The 15,788-nt window shown below is 53.6% G+C and overlaps 2 protein-coding genes across 4 annotated transcripts in view; both read left to right on the forward strand.

Annotated features, from left to right (window-relative positions):
• Stimate (STIM activating enhancer) overlaps window positions 1-8,067 on the forward strand; it is a 43,351-nt gene extending 35,284 nt beyond the window's left edge. Inside the window, exons 5-8 of one of the 3 annotated variants that reach the window (XM_040747803.1) lie at window positions 3,886-3,998; window positions 4,921-4,998; window positions 6,108-6,257; window positions 7,195-7,221. In XM_040747803.1, coding sequence (XP_040603737.1) covers window positions 3,886-3,998; window positions 4,921-4,998; window positions 6,108-6,257; window positions 7,195-7,206 — 353 coding nt within the window. In that variant the 3' untranslated portion in view covers window positions 7,207-7,221. The other 2 variants (XM_040747804.1, XM_013124583.3) reach the window with 2 other exon arrangements.
• A 4,053-nt stretch (window positions 8,068-12,120) lies between these two features.
• On the forward strand, window positions 12,121-14,659 carry Mustn1 (musculoskeletal, embryonic nuclear protein 1). The gene is made up of 3 exons (XM_013124585.3): window positions 12,121-12,404; window positions 13,488-13,620; window positions 13,768-14,659. Exons 1-3 carry the CDS (start codon window positions 12,396-12,398, stop codon window positions 13,872-13,874), a joined length of 249 nt encoding a protein of 82 aa, XP_012980039.1. The 5' UTR covers window positions 12,121-12,395; the 3' UTR covers window positions 13,875-14,659.
• Window positions 14,660-15,788: the final 1,129 nt, after the last annotated feature.

Genomic DNA, 15,788 nt, shown 5'->3' on the forward strand with positions numbered 1-15,788 from the left:
CCAGGACACTCAGATTGTGGGAGAGAAGGTGGCAGAAGCCAGGGACCGCCAGCCCCTCTGCCAGAGGCGTTTGCAGTCCCATCTGCAGGACTGCACAGCCTCCTCACTCTGCTGAGGTCCCCAGAGATCTCACCGTGCCTGCCCATCACAGGAGAGATGGGAGCCTGCCCTTTCTGCTACACACAGTGTTTGCCCCGTCTGACAGAGTAGCATTCCCATGGTGGGTCCTGGAGTGTGCATCCCTTCTGAGGTCAAGTTGTCTTGCTTCTCCTAACAGTAGACTTGCCCCCACCCACCCGCAGCATGTGGATGGCCCAGTGGCTCAAACATGAGGTCATCACTCAGATACAAGGCTTCAGACCAGCAATTTGTGGGTGCTGGCCTGCCTCGTAAGACGCCCTTGTTACATCTTGAGTAAGAGGCTGCTTTCGATTCGGCCGTAAGCACGAGGAAGAGTTGAAGGTGGTCTTGATAGGAGCTGCCAGTGCAGAGCGTCTCTTCGGGAAGTGTTAGTAGAATTTCACCACAAGAGGGCACCAGGGCCAGCGTGAGAGCTGCGGGTGGAAATCTGTCCCACATTCCGCTTTCCTTGTCCTGCCATCCAAACAGCTGGCTCTGGGCCCAGAGACCTGCTCACTGGTAGGTGGCTGAAGATCTCTGACAGTTTAAAAGGACACATGATTGGTGGAGCTGGCTGTGGAGAACCTTGGGTATTTCTAGAAATCTTGAGTAATTGTTTGTCTTCAGTGAGGGAAGATGAGCTCAGGGGAGGGCTTTTCTTAACCTTTACTTGATGCCTATGAGTCACTGACTTAAGATAGTGCCCAACACAGCATGTGTGGCAGGACTGAAGTCATAGAGCTCTCAGCTTGCAGACAGAAGCGGCCGTAACATTCTCGTTTATAAGACAGGCAACTGGAGGAGCTAAGTGACATACCTACCCAGTTGGGGTGTGTCTGAGGGCTTTTGCCTCTGCACCAGGAGTCCTGGCACCTTCCACTGCCTCCATCAACACTGCCCACGAGCACCTTTGCTGGCTGGAGGTAATGTGGATTCTCAGCTGTTGGCTGAGAACAGGTCGGGTCTGGTCCTGATACACCACATATTAGAGTACCGCCTGCTCTGAAGCAAGTTTCGTGTGCCTGCCTGAGGATGGAGAGAAAGGAAGAAGGCAGTGGCTGTGTGTGAGCTCTGTCCTCTTCCCCATTCCCTTATTCCCGCCACTGCTGTTGGAAACCAGAGTCTTCAAGCCAGAGCGTCTCCAGAGAACATGTCCCTTTGCCAAGGACCATCCCAAGCCTCCTTTCCTAGGCTATCTCCCCTGACACTGGCTGCTTTGCAGGTGTCAATCATTGTTGTTTTCTGTTGCTGCTGTAACAGCCCGTTGATTTACTCTGTCGTTCCTCTGGAAGTCAGCCCAGTTCTGCCAGGTTAACATGGAGGTATCAGTAGGTAGTAAGGATGGTTGTTCTGTTGCCCTGCCCAGCCTCTAGTTCAGTCTGAGTCCCTCAGCTCATGGCTCTCTCCCTCTGCTTTCAAAGCCAGTGGCTAAGTTGCTCTTGTAGTCTACCGGTCTGGCCTTCTACCTTGAAGGCCCTGTGACTACCCCGCGTGCACCCAAACACTCCAGATAGTCCATTAGAGCCTGAATCACAACCTTACTTCCACTAACAGCCAGAATTCCCCCTTGGCCAAGTCACAGCGCTTACCATGGGTTCCAGAGATTGGGATGCGGACATCTTTGCAGGGCCATTGTTCTGCCTTCTACACCTGTGAACTTTCCTGTCCAATTGAGGCAGGAACTCCATGTAGGCTCCGCAACTCTCAGGCAAACAAAGAGATGTGTGCTCTGTAGATAGTTGCTTGGTTCCTAGAAGAAATATTGGGACTTGGAACATAACTTGGTTTGAACAGTTTCTGAGTGACCTGTGACATCTGGGGTCTGCTGAGCAAGTGTCTCATACCCTGAAAACAAGGTAATGTTCAGCAGCACTGTATGTCATGGACTTTCCATCTAAATGTTCCCTTCCGGTAGCTTCTCGGCACAGATGTCTCTTTTTTGGCCCCTCTTCCTATAACTTACCCTGAGGGAATAACTTACCAAAACAAACCAATGTCCCAAGGTTGTCCATTACAATAGAAAGCAGGACACATGGCCATGCTTATTAACTGTATTTGTCCTGTAGAGACGAATTTCAGGGGGCATTTGAAAAACCCACCAGGAACAGAAATAAGCAAACTGTGCACTCAGCCCAGCTTCGGTGACCTGTGACCTGGTGTATCAGCTGGGCACAGGTGCGTTTTCCCTCTTTGGTTTTGAACATTTTTGTTTTAGTATCCCAAACAAAAGGCAGTGCCAGCTCCACTGCGGAGAAAGAAGAGGAAAAGCCTTCCTCTGTTGCCCGTTGCTCACAGCCCCCAAGCACATGGAGTGTACATGAGTGTACACCTTGAGCAGGGGAGTGTTCTTGTGACAGTAAACAAATGTATGCTTACTTCCAGACACACCAGTCCCTATTCAGACATTTTCCAGTGCTACTAAGTCGTTTCTTCTCCTGTTGAGATGAGCTTTTCTCCATTAGGTCAGGGGGTTTACCAGAAGCTGCATGGGCAGCTTTGCCGGGGGTGGCACTTCTGAGTACTGCAGCTCGCATGTCAGGTGCACTGCCCCGGGATGGAAGCAGACAGGAAGCCGTTAGAATAAGCGGTTAGTGTGCTTCTGCAGGCTTTCTGCCCCTCTCCTGGCGTTGTCCAGAAAAGGAAGCGGCAGCCCGGTGTCTGTCCATGGCAGCCGTGTAAAGGCATCCACTTGCCTCCACTATGCTCAGCTCGCAGGCCCAGGCAGGACTGGGGGCTGCAGCATGAATGCCTGGGGTTGCTACGGAAACAGGAGTCAAATGAGAAGTTGGAGATTTCTCTCCAGACCAGAGTCTCTTCTCACAGCCTCCCTGGAATGTTAATTTTCCCGTTTTGGTCAGTGGAGCCCAGACTGCTCTGGTTGAGCGTCTAGGACGCAGCTCTGGCACCCAGCCTCCCACTTTGAGGGGGCCTGTCCTAAGGTTCTGATGCCATTAGGTCATCCTCTAGAGAGGCTGGTCCTCCACCCTTCATTGAGTCCCTTTTAGAAGCATTCTAGAGGTACTTTGTGTCTCAGATGCCCCACAGTGGACCGTTGGGCCCTTCCCAGTCGTTTCTTAAGCCCTGGCAGCCTCACAGACAAACCTCACTCACAGCTGCAGGCCCCGGCCCGTTCCCGCTGTCCCTGTCTTGAGGGCTTCTGTCTTCTTTGTCCTGACCAGGGTTAATTAGGTTGCCCTCCCCCCATTCGTTTTTGTTTTAATTCCTTGAAAAGGCCCTGGAAAGCATTAACTTGTCATTCTTTTACGTTAATTCAGTTGGAATCTGAGTTTCTCTATGTCAGCTTGGGGTTCTCAGAGCTGAGGACAGCAGGGATGGTGGGTAATGGCATAAGACATGGGTGGTGGACCAAGAGGTTGAGTACTGTATTTATAACTGCGGTGTCAGTCTCATCGTGGACAGAGAAAGGGAGGGATAGCACCAGTCACTGGGGAAATCAACTCTAGATAATAATAGTGCTCTTGCTTCACGCAGAGAGCCTGCAGTCAGCTCTTGCTAACTTTAGTGCCTCTTAACTCTATCCTGGAATTTTTTGGAAGAAAAACATTCTGGTATGTCCAAATTAGGAGCTCTGACTTTATTCAGAGCACCTCCTGTTTTGGGAATGAGATGAGTGGTAGAGCTTTAGGGACTCACAAAGTGCGAACCCTGGGATGCCACTAGCAGTACAAGCTGCAGGGGGTTGGGGGGTTGTCTTCCTACCCAGATCCTGGGCGCATGTGGCTAAGCACCTGTCTGTCCCTGCAGGAGACCCTCTGCAGTGTGGGGCCTGGGTGGGGCAGTGCGCCCTTTACATCGTGATCATGATCTTTGAAAAGTCCGTCGTCTTCATCGTCCTTCTCATACTCCAGTGGAAAAAGGTTTGCCTCCTCCTAACCCGTGCTTCTGCGGCCTCCAGCTAAGCTAAGCAGGCAGCATCCCAGTCACCCTGGCCCCGGCCTGCTTGATTTTGTTTTTGTTTTAGCTCCTCGAGTGAGTCCTGGATTTGGTCTACTAGAGCAGCTATTTACAGGGCGTTAACTCGTCATTCCTGTACTTGGCGTCCGAGGACTTTATGTAAACACGCGTCTTTTCTGGATTAAACTGTGAAGTGTGCAAGCTCAGTGGGAACACGTCCCTCCTGGTGTGTTGCTTGGTCTTCAGACTCTAACTGGCAAACGTCCTTGACACATGTGTCTGGGCTAGCTAGTTCACTGAAGCCACTGTGTGCCCGAGCAGTTTCTGAGGTCTGTCCCCACCTATATGTTAATACCTGGGAGCGTCCACGGTTTTCACAGCTCTGCCCTTTGCCCTCTGACGCCAGTGCTGCCTAGATAAACCTATGCCACTTGTTCCCATGTGAAACAACCAAGGAGCCTTCTAGAACATGTGTCTTAGATACTGGCTTTCATTGTTTTTATCCTGTGGTTGAAGTTTTACCTTTTTAAGGAAAATAAGCCAAAATATTTCAGAGCTGCTGTGCTCAAGGTGATGACTGCGTGTGGGGGTCTCTGCTGGAGAGTGGTCTCGCACCTCATTGTCCAGGTCTCCAGTGATCTCCCTCCCGTCCCCTAAGGCCATGCCCACTGCTGCTGCTCCCCAGCTTCAGGCTGCTCCCTACTGGATCTGACTCAGTGACCTCAGGTCCACAAAAGGGGAAAGCTGCTGATGTGATAATGACCCAAAGTGGCTCTGAGCAGTGGTCAGGTCCAGGGTCCCTGCAACATGAGTGTAAGGGGTTTCCAGTGACGCTTGGGGAGTCAAGTCTCTCTGTGCTTCTCACTGTGTCTGTTTCTTCTGCAGGTGGCCCTGTTGAATCCGATTGAAAACCCAGACCTGAAGCTGGCCATCGTCATGCTGATAGTTCCCTTCTTTGTCAATGTCAGTGCCTTGTTGCTTGTTTTACTCCGCTTGTTACCCTTCCCTTTGTCAATGTCAGTGCCATGTTGCCTGTTTTACCCCCCTTGCTACCCTTCCCTTTGTCAATGTCAGTGCCTTGTTGCCTGTTTTACCCCATGTACCTGCCTTCAAGGGTTCCTGTTGAGAGCTCTGAGTGTGACACAGAAGTCACCTTAAGCCCCAAGTAGACCTTTCTGTCTGTAACCAGTTGCTGTTTCTCATCCCATAACCAGTCTTGGAAATGGCGGGAGCCCTTCCTAAGAATTCAAGTACCCTCTCCAGGTCCCCTATTTCAGATGAGGGATCCTAGGAAGTATGACTTGCCTTCCCTGCTAGGCCACTTCTCACAGAAATGTCCCAGGCTATGTGTGATAGTCACTTCTAGATGAGGGTCATTTCAACTGTTCTCCAGATATTGCTGAACACAGACATCAGAGAAACTCGTGAGCACAGTGGCCAGAAGTGAGGAAGCAGGGTGTAGAGGTCTGAGGGAGTCGGGGCTCCTGCAGCAGCAGGGTGTACAGGTCTGAGGGAGTCGGGGCTCCTGCAGCAGCAGGGTGTACAGGTCTGAGGGAGTCGGGGCTCCTGCAGCAGCAGGGTGTACAGGTCTGAGGGAGTCGGGGCTCCTGCAGCAGCAGGGTGTACAGGTCTGAGGGAGTCGGGGCTCCTGCAGCAGTAGGGTGTACAGGTCTGAGGGAGTCGGGGCTCCTGCAGCAGCAGGGTGTGGCCACCTGTGAAGGACCCACGAGGGCTCAAAGCAGGTAGTTAGAGGCCTGGGTTCTAGGCCCAAAACAGGCTTCCTGGTTTGTTTGTTTGTTTGTTTGTTGTGTTGTTTTGGAAACAGGGTCTTTCTACATTGCCCTGGCTTTCCTTGAACTCCCAGGGATTTACCTGCCTATTATAATACAACAAAACCCTTAAGTGAACACAGCAAGAATTATCCTGCTGTTCTCTGATAACAAAAGCCCAGGAAAGGAAATGGAGTGACAGTCAGGCTGAGTGAGGCTCTTCTTACCTCTGTTGAAGGGTGGGCATGGACCCCTCTGCTCTGCTCTGACTTACCCAGAGTAACCTGCACTTTCTTCCCACAGGCTTTCATGTTCTGGGCAGTAGACAATTTCCTCATGAGAAAGGGGAAGACGAAAGCTAAACTGGAAGAGAGAGGAGCCAACCAGGACTCGAGGAATGGGAGCAAGGTTCGCTACCGCAGGGCGGCGTCCCATGAGGAGTCTGAGTCTGAGGTAGGAGCCTGCTTGACCCTCCCCAAGGGCCTAGCCATTGTTCCTTGGGCCCTGGGGGTCTCGGGTCTCCATGTGCGTCTCATCTCCTGAATGCTGATTCACAGCGCTAGTCAGAGGGAAGGAAAAGCTGAACTGAGGACTAGCCCAGGTCACTCAGCCTTATCCAGCCAGCCAGAACCCAATGCCGTCACATGATGCCATATGAAGTCAGGTTAGCCCCTGTGGACTAGCCGTGGAGACAGCCAGGTGAGGTGAAATGCACCTTATTCCAGGGAAGCATGGAGATCCATGGAGTCCTGTCCTCCAGCAACAAGGGAAGTGTTGGCCACAAGCTTCTAAAATATGGGACTAGTTACACCTCACAGAGATAACCTCACCTTCCTTTATTTGCTGGGGTGTAAATTCACAACCACATGGTGTGGCCTCTGATAATAAAGTAAAATTCACATTGGCCATGGTGGGGAGTGATCAGTCAAGTGGTTCAGTCTGCAGGAAGGGTGGTGAGGCTGTTGGCCCACTCCTGGAGTGGGGGTTCACACTCCCTGCCTTAAGCCTTCTCGAGGGCTGTTGTGATCTTCCCGAGGTTCTCAGAGGGGTGAGGGAGCAGCTGTGGCAGGGAACGAGCACGTTTGTCCTCCGTGTCTCAGCTGCATGGATGAGTCGAGCACGTCTCCCTCTTCATCTTCAGCAGTGACAGCCCGTTTGCAATTGCACGCCTTGTGTGGTCCCTGGGATGACTCACTCCTTTTGAAAGAGACTGGATTTAAGGCAGATCCAGGACCCGAGCTTCCGTGCACCCGGTTGCTCCTGATAGGATTTGGGCCTGGCTGGGAGTTGGATGAAGGCGTGGGGAGGAGGGCAGATGAGGGGTGGTGACTCTCAGGTTAGCGTCACGCCCATCTCACTGGAAGGGGGCACTCCCACTCTTGCAAGGAAGTGGCAGACTTGAGGCCTCCCAGAAGGCGAGCACAGAAGGTACTGCCGCTGGCTGGCGTCTTAGGCCTTGCCTCTCCACCGCCGCAGATCCTGATCTCGGCTGACGATGAAATGGAGGAGTCTGACGCCGAGGAGGACCTCCGCAGACTGACGCCCCACAAGCCTGTGAAGAAGAAGAAGCACCGCTTTGGGCTGCCTGTGTGACACATTCCCACGCTGCGGATAACGGCCACGCTGCGGATGACGGTCGTGGGACCTGGCCCTCAGCAGCCCCCTTCCCTCTTCTCTCCACCCTCCTCTTCTACCTCCACTCCTCTCGCTGTCTCTGCCCGCTCTCCACCCGCCCCAGACTACGGTGACTGAAGAGAAGGAAGAGAGAGGACCCGTGCCTGAGGGGGCTGTGGGCAGCTGGAGGTCCCGCTCAGTTGCACTACAAACACTGACCAAATATGCAAGCGCAGAGCTGTTTGTTTGTTGACGTCCCTTTGGGGTGCTGTGACACCCCTGTCCTCTGTCTGACCAGGTGGCCATGGTGGAAGAAAACAGAGCACACATTGACTGTTGCAGGGCCTCGTGCTGAGGCCGGGGCCTCGTGGACGTGTGACATGCTTGGGGTTCACAGCTGCTGGTTGACCCAAGTTGGAACAGGAATGCTTTCTTAACTCAAAGTGGCTTTTGTAACTCTTTATTTCTAAAGCCAGTTTTATGAGCTGTGACAGTGTTACTGTTTTTTGAGTATGTGTTTATTTCCTACAAAGTATCTATGGGTCTAACGGGCAAACAGATTTTTAAGTCTTCCGTATGCTGTTTGACTTTTATATTTTTAAGTTATATTTTCATACTACTGTATTTAAAACTCTTTTTAATCCCTAAAGAAATGGATCTGTTTGCCTTTCATGGGGTGTCAGCTGGGGAGGAGTGGGTAAAAGTCAGATTTTAGGCGGGAAGGTTGTTAGGTAACAGCCACGAGGGAAGGCACCCTGCTGGGAGGGGCGGGTAACCTGCATCTGTGGTCAGAGACCCGGTGTGCTGAGGTCAGCTCTGTCCAAATGGACCTCTGTGCTCCAGCGCGCGGGAACCGAGCCCTGCCAGGACATTACCAGCTGGAGCGCCAGAGGCTTTGGTTAAAGTTGACTGAGGAAGGAGCTTGAGTCAGACATTTGTGTGCAGAGGATGCAAGCCACCAGGCTATTCCTGCTCGTTTCCTGCCTCTCAGAGCCTCCAGATTACAATGTTAGAACGGTCCCAGCCCCTGCCTCCAGGACAGCAGCTTGCAGAGCCAACCTTTGCCTTGGTGCCGCTCTCTTGCTCAGCTGTCTGGGGAACTCTGCCTGGCCAGAAAAGCCTGTTGCCATGCCCTCCAAAGTTGTGAAGTGGCAGGAGCAGAGCAGATACCAGTGAGAAGTAAGTCTCACTGTATAGGCGGGATGAGGTCTTTCTAGACTGTGGTTCCTCGTTGGTGTTACACCCACTTTACCTGGTGACACAGGCTGACCCAGCACTGTACCTGCTGTAGAACCAGCAGGGTGGAGTCGTCCGTCTAACAGGCAGGCACAGTGGTAAGGAGCACAGAAACACCCCACTACTTCGTGGGCGTAGGCTTAGGTGAAGTGAGCACAGAGGAGGTGACTCTCCTCGGATCCGTCTTCTAAACCTGTGTAAGAACGTGTTTTGCTTTAATGTCCGGGATCTAAATATGCCTGTCCATGTGAACCCAGCCTTTATCTAGGATACCTGGGGCCTGCCCTCTGCCCCTTGAAGTCTCACTTGTCCTGGACAGAGGGTTAACTCTGGGATGTCTCTCGGCTCATCCTCCAGTGCAAGCACCACTGAGAAAAGAGAGACTGCTGCTGGAGGCCAGCGGCCTGGGAAATGGATTGGTCAGGCCCTGCGTTCTTCCTGTTTCCTTTCCGCGTTCTTCCTGTTTCTACCCTACAGCCATGGTCATTCCCCTCCCCATCTTTCGTGAGGGTGCACCGAGTGTTGTGGGAAGAGTGCAACTCGAACTCCTGATGCCATGGTCAGTCCTGGTGACGCTACTGATGTCACCGTCGCATCCCCTCCTGTTTCACCGTGCTAGGGACAACCTGTGCTGCACCGGGTACCCCTGCCATCCTTCCGGAGCTCAGGGTTGGAACCTCACTTCAGACTGAGCTCCTAGAGTTTCCAAACCAGACACAGAGGTGGGGGAACCACCGTGAAGAATGGAAACTCAAGTTGCTCAGGCCTCTCAGAGGCAATCTCTAAGGCTCTCCCCGCTCCCTGCGCCTGAGGGACGGGGAGTGAGTGAGCCTAGGCTCCTTCTGCATCCCGATTTTCACTAAGGGCTGTAGTCCCTGAGCTGCTCTGTGACTCTGGCTCAGCAGGGAAGGAGGCCTAACAGAAGTCTGGTACTGGAGCCCGTCTGTGCAGGCGTGGCGTGTGTTCCCCCTGCCCCTCCTCCTGTGCGGAAGTGTGTGCACACACACACACTCACACATTTCTGCGTCCCTCAGGAGAGCCCCCAGCGGCCGCTGAGGCATTTCTATGACCATGGTGCTTCCCCTCCCTGGAGTGGATGTAGAAGGCTCTAGTCAGGACGTCTTCCTGAGCTGTCCTCCCTCCTTGGAGCGAGTGTCCTCATCACTTGTTCCAAGGTGCCTTACGAGGTGGGACCCTTCACTGGCTGCTGGCAGACGTCACCAAGCTAGGGAGGAAAAAGGAAAAAAGGACGGCTGATTTAGCTGTGGTGTGCTGTCCATCTGATTCAAGCTGCTGTCTGCAGAAGCTTTCAAGCCAGGGAGATGAATGAGTCTTCCATAGCTAACAGAGATAAACCACTGAGAGAGAGCTGACACCCGGAGAGATACTGGGTTTTTTTGTTTGTTTGTTTGTTTTGAACTTCATTTGGCTGTTGGCAGGGCTTCGATAAAGGCAAGGATGAACAGTAAGATCCTGTGTGGCAGGGACCAGAAAATGCGTCAGGTAAGAGTCTGCGCCCCCCTCAGTCCCGGAGCGTGTCAGAAGCTCCCTGCCTCAGACTTTAGATTGTGAACGCCCTAGTAGCAAGGATCTATGTGTTCACCTCACTTACAGGGAAAACAACAACAACAAAAAAGCTCAAGTTCAAGTTGTAACTTCCCTTTGGCAGCGCAGGCTACAGCACAGGGCCCACGTCGAAAAGGTGACCCAGGACCCCGGGAGGGGCAGACCCAGACCGTCCCTCATACCACACCCAGCAGCAGCCACATTGCAGGATGTGAGCTAGCTCCTAAGTCAGCGGTTCTCAGCCTTCCTAATTCCGCCACCCTTTAACACAGCTCCTCATGTTGTGGTGACTCCCGACCTTAAAGCTGTTTTTGTTGCCGCTTCCATAACCGTAGTTTTGCTACTGTTGTGGATCATAATGTAGATGTTTTCAGATGGTCTTAGGTGACCCCTGGGAAAGGGTCATTCGACCCCAGGTCGAGAACCCCTGTCTTAAACGAAGTTTCACACAGCTTCCAGTGAGGGACCTGCCTTGCTTTGAACACCCTGAGTTCTGAGTGGGTGAGTGGATTGGTTGGTTGGCTGCCTGGTTTGGTTTTTAATTTTTCTTTCCATAAGATTTATTAGCAGTCAGACCTGTGTGAAGAAACCATTCCCACTTCAGCTGCCTATCCAGATAGTGGGGTGTTTAATCAGCGGCACCATGAGTCACAGAAACACAATTTTTAGATGAAAGGGAAGACGGTGTACTTATATTGTAAACTGGTTTACAATAAAGTTTCACATCTTATTACATTTTAAAAAAAAGAAACCATTTCTTTTGTGGCCGTTGGTTGTGCCCTCTGGAACTGAAATAGCTCAGGAGGCTAATAAACCTGATGCCTTCTGGCAGCTATGGGGCTAAATCTGCAAGAAAAGAAACCAAACATAATGTAGCCGGCTTCCTTGCTGATGAGAGCCTAATCCAGTTTACCTGCTGTGGGGACAGGGGAACATCCCATAACATCCCGTATCCTTGCCCTTCCCTTGAGGCCAGAGCTAGACAGAGCTAGCTGTGGGCACTCCTCACAAGGCGCGGTCTGCCTGGCCTCTCTCTGGAGTCACCGGTGTTGCTCAGATCATCACCTGTTCCAACCTAGACCTGGCAGTGCCCACATTGACCTGCCGGGAGCCAGGGCCAGAGCAGGGGCTACGGTGGAGTTTGAGGTACAACAGCCACGCAGTGACATTTAGGATAGCCGTAGGTCAGTACCTGTTTGGATTTCGTCCACCTGGAGCCTTCAGGGTAAGAATAATGTCCCGTGTGGACTGGAGGGAGCTGAGGTGGGTAGGTCTAACAGAGACTGACCTCCGACCCACACCTACCACTGCCCAGCTCGGGCTGAGGGTCGTCCCCTCATGTTCCCAAGGTGATCTTTCCATGTAAAGGTGAGGAATGCTGAAGGACTTTCCAAGGGAGCCTCGCCCTTTTCCCTACAGCTTAAAAGCTGAAGTGGACTTTGCCCCCTCTCCCCTAAAGGAGATCTGCTTCTGCTGTGCGGTTCCCACCCCAGGCAGCAGCCCCCTCGAGACCCTCAGCAGCAAGCATGGTCCCCTCCCTCCTGGGCCCATACCCCGCCTCGTCCCAGGTCTGGTAGGGTAGAGGACCAGGACGTCATCAGCAAGTGTCACACAGTGCCCCCCCCCCAGGATCTCCTCCTCGAACAGAGGCAGGCGGGCTGCTCAACTGAGAATCAGCCGTGCTCACCCCGAGGAAACACTCTCAAGCAGCAGGAAGCTTCTGCCCTGCCAGTGTTCCGAGATGGGAAAAGCTATCTCCACTGGAATCCAGGGGTAGGAGAGAAAGACAAACAGGCTCAGAGATTTCCCCTCCCGCCCGTGCCACCGGGATGGGCCCTTGGCGGTCTGCCCGCCCAGACCGTCACACGTTCTTAAGCACTCTGGACTCAGTGCCAGCACCTCCCACCTGCGGGTGAGCAGCTGTTCCCAAAAGCACGGGGTACCCCCAGCTGTCTGCCCTCACCAGGGCTGCCACCCATCATCTCCGAGAATAAACGCCAGCTAGTGGCTGCGTGGATCTGAATCATCTGGAAGCTTCCAAAGGAGGGGAGTGACTACCCGGGACGGACAAGCAGGCTATATAAGTTCCCGAGGGTTGGGCTTCACACAGATCTCTTCTTGTGGCTACTGCCTGGCAGAGTTAGCTACAGAGAGAGAACTTGCAGGGCATCTACCATGTCCGAGGTAAGAAGGCTGGGGGAGGAGGGGGGGGTCCAGCTGTCGCCAAGGGAGTTGGGAGGGGCAAGGCTGGACACTAACGGATGGTGTCTGCTTTGAACTAAAAGCCATGCCCAACAGGCGGCAGCCCTGCAGCCCGGGAGGCTGGGCTGGGAGCAGACACCCTGGGTCCCCGTCCCCCCCCCCCCCGGGGCTCTGGCGAATGGCCTTGTGAGGTGTTGGGTTTGTGGGGAGTTCTTATGTAGAACCGTGTGTGCTCTGGTATGCCTGTGAGTTGGGCTGGCTTCAATAGCTTAATGTGTCCAGTTGTTTACATTTGTAATCTGGAGGAAGGGTGGGGGAGGGAGCTGTACCTATAGGTCACAGTTCTGTGCCCTTCTACTCTCCTGGCAGGGTGTGTCTCTGGGCAGGCCCTCCTGGGAGCCCAGCCCAGGCTGAGTGAGGGAAACCCTGCACCTGCCTGCAGGGCTCAGGGACTAAAGTGTCAGCCTCACAGGCGCCTGGGGTTGAGGGGAAGGGTAAGCAGAGCCCGGCTCCCCCAGCTCCATGGCTGTCCACCCCACACCCTTTCCAAACACAATAACAGAAAGTATCAGTGTTTGGTTTGGAGAAGGGGGGGCGGTCCTTATGGGACGCTTTGCTCCCCAGTAAACAGCACCAGACTCCCTAGGGCTGCTCAGTCTTGAAGTCCATCCTTTCCCCCTCTGCTCCCAGGCCCGAATTGGGCTAGACAAACAGGCCACCACCCCCAGGGGTATTCTTTGGGCCAAGGTTAGATGTCTAAGTCGGACGGAAAGGGAAGAGGGCTTACAGGGGCTGGGGGAAGAGTGGCGTTTTGTTTTGGTTTTTTTGTTTTCCAAGACAGATTTTCTCTGTTGGTTTTGGAGCCTGTCCTGGAATTCTCTTTGAAGACCAGGCTGGCCTCGAACTCACAGAGATCTGCCTGCCTCTGCTGGGATCAAAGGCGTGTGTGCCAGCAGGAGTGGGCTTGGAATTGACTTGAGTTGAGTGATCTGGGAAGATGAACCCCCGCCAAAGCTGGAGGGGTTCATTTCAAGACCCGAAATGTGAGACTCTGGGCTTTCCAAGGTTGGCACCCCGGAAGCCCCCATCAAGAAAAAGCGCCCCCCTGTGAAAGAAGAAGACCTGAAGGGGGCCCGGGGGAACCTGGCCAAGAACCAGGCGATCAAGTCTAAGACGTACCAGGTCATGCGGGACTGCGGTGAGTACTCCAGGGCTTGCGGTGGGGCTGGAGACGAGTCCCCCGTGTAGCTGAGAGGTGTGGAGGGTTTCTGGGTATGGGAAAGGGCTGCACCCAGCATAGGCAGCCTTGCTGTCCTGACGCCACGCCTCTACCTCTTGTCTACAGAGCAAGCTGGCTCAGCTGCCCCGTCTGTGTTCAGCCGCAATCGCACAGGTACCGAGACTGTCTTTGAGAAGCCCAAAGAGGGACCTGCCAAGAGCGTCTTTGGCTGAGCAGTGCACACGGCGCCACTCCAAACAGCTGGACATGGGAGCCTTTCCCACGAGCTTTCTTTTTTATTTCTTTTTTAAATGCTAGAAGATGCCTTTTCCCTGCTGCCCCAGAACCATCATGACTCCCCACAAAGCCAGCCCTGCCTTGCCAGCAGCTTGCAAGCGTCCATAGAGAGGGTGCCCGAGTGGCTCCAACCTTGGGAAGGAACTGGTCAGTGGCCATGACTAGTAACTGCTGGGAAAGAGAGGGAGTGTGGGATGTAACACATCCAGTGTCCTTCCTGGGCTCTTCGGTGGGCGGGAAATAAAGTGTGTGCTTTCAGGGCATCTGAGACGTCCTCCAAAAAGCCTTAGACATGGTTCAGACCTGATGACTGTAGACCTCTCTGCTCCTTCCCTCCCTTTGTCTGTCTGTCTGTCTGTCTGCCTCTCTCTCGGTCTCCCTCTCTCCCTCCCTGTCTCCCTCTCTCTCTCTGAGACAGGGTTTCTCGGTATAAACAGCCCCAGCTGTCCTGGAACTCACTCTGTAGACCAGGTTGACCTCCAACTCACAGAGATCCGCCTGCCTCTGCCTCCCAGGTGCTGGGATTAAAGGCGTGCGCCACCAACGCCCAGCGCTTCTGTTCTTTCTAACCCTCCGTTTCAGAGCTGGGGAGATGGGCACAGTTAGGAATTCTTGATGTTTCTGCAGAGGACCCTGGCCCCGGTCCCAGTATCCCCATGGTGGCTCATTTCACTCTGTCGCCCTCTTCTGGCCTCTGAAATAAAAATAAATTTTAAAACTAGCCTCCGGTTTCCCATCATATGCACCAGGAGAGTTGAGTTGATGCCTCTTCCATAAAGCGGGTCACAGTGACACTTACAGCCATAGGAGGCCTGGCTCTCTGCCTGCCACAGAAGCCACCGAGACGTTTCCAAGGTCCTCAACACCCCTCCCCTTGCACGTGTGTTAGACGGCTGCTTACCATGCTCTGCCCCCAGCATGTTGTCTGGAGTGTGAGAACACCAGGTTCCTAGCTTTGTGTGACCTCTTCAGGACTGTGTCCCGTGTCTGCCGTGTCAGATTGAGGAGGCCAAATGCCTGGCCGGCTGGGATGGCAGGCTGATAGCGGCTCCTCCTGAGAGCAGGGCCTGGCTCGTGAACCACCGCTGCCCGGAAGCCCCTTGTGTGCCCTGGGCATTTTTCTCAGGGCATTTTTCACATCCCAGCCAGCCCGGTCTTGCATAGCTCTGGCTCCAGGCTGACCTATTCCCTGTGTCCCAGAGGAGCAGACCTTCTGTGGGGACAGAGCCTGTGCTTGCTCATTGGACCTCTTAAGAACGTTCTTCCCAGAAGAGCTGAGTGTCCCCCGTGTAACCCCAGTCCAGAGCCAAGAGGGCGAGCAGGTGCACAGAGGTGGCCTCTGGCCTTGCAAGGAAAGGGAGGGTCTTAATGGAAGCAATAGAAATTGTTCCAAAGTCTATGGTACCCTGTCCCAGGGCCAGACACCACCAGCCTTGAGCTAAGCTGTGCTGGTGATAACCCCCCCCACACACACACACACAGCTGGCCACACTTTCGTGTCCACAGACCCAGGAGAGGCCTCTCCAGCGCCCCAAAGAGTATCAACACCAGCCTCACCAAGTCTCCAGCGTTTGTTCACTTAGTCACTGTTTGCTTCAACTGTATCAAGGACATATTGAGAAAAGCCACTAGCAGCCCTTAAGTAACACTCCCGTGATCCCGCTGTGACAAAATCAGGTCACCGCTGTAACTGTAAACAGCCTTCAGGAACCGTGTGCAACTGACTCTACGCGTTCCACCTTCCTGCAGAGACTGTCCAGCATCACAGCTCTGGGCTCGGGATACGCATCTTTACAACCCTTGGCTGTTGTCAAATTGCAGACCTGTCTGGGGGTCTGCTGGGCTTGACC

Source organism: Mesocricetus auratus, unplaced genomic scaffold, assembly GCF_017639785.1.
Source record: "Mesocricetus auratus isolate SY011 unplaced genomic scaffold, BCM_Maur_2.0 Super-Scaffold_100006, whole genome shotgun sequence".
NCBI classification, from domain to species: Eukaryota; Metazoa; Chordata; class Mammalia; order Rodentia; family Cricetidae; genus Mesocricetus; species Mesocricetus auratus.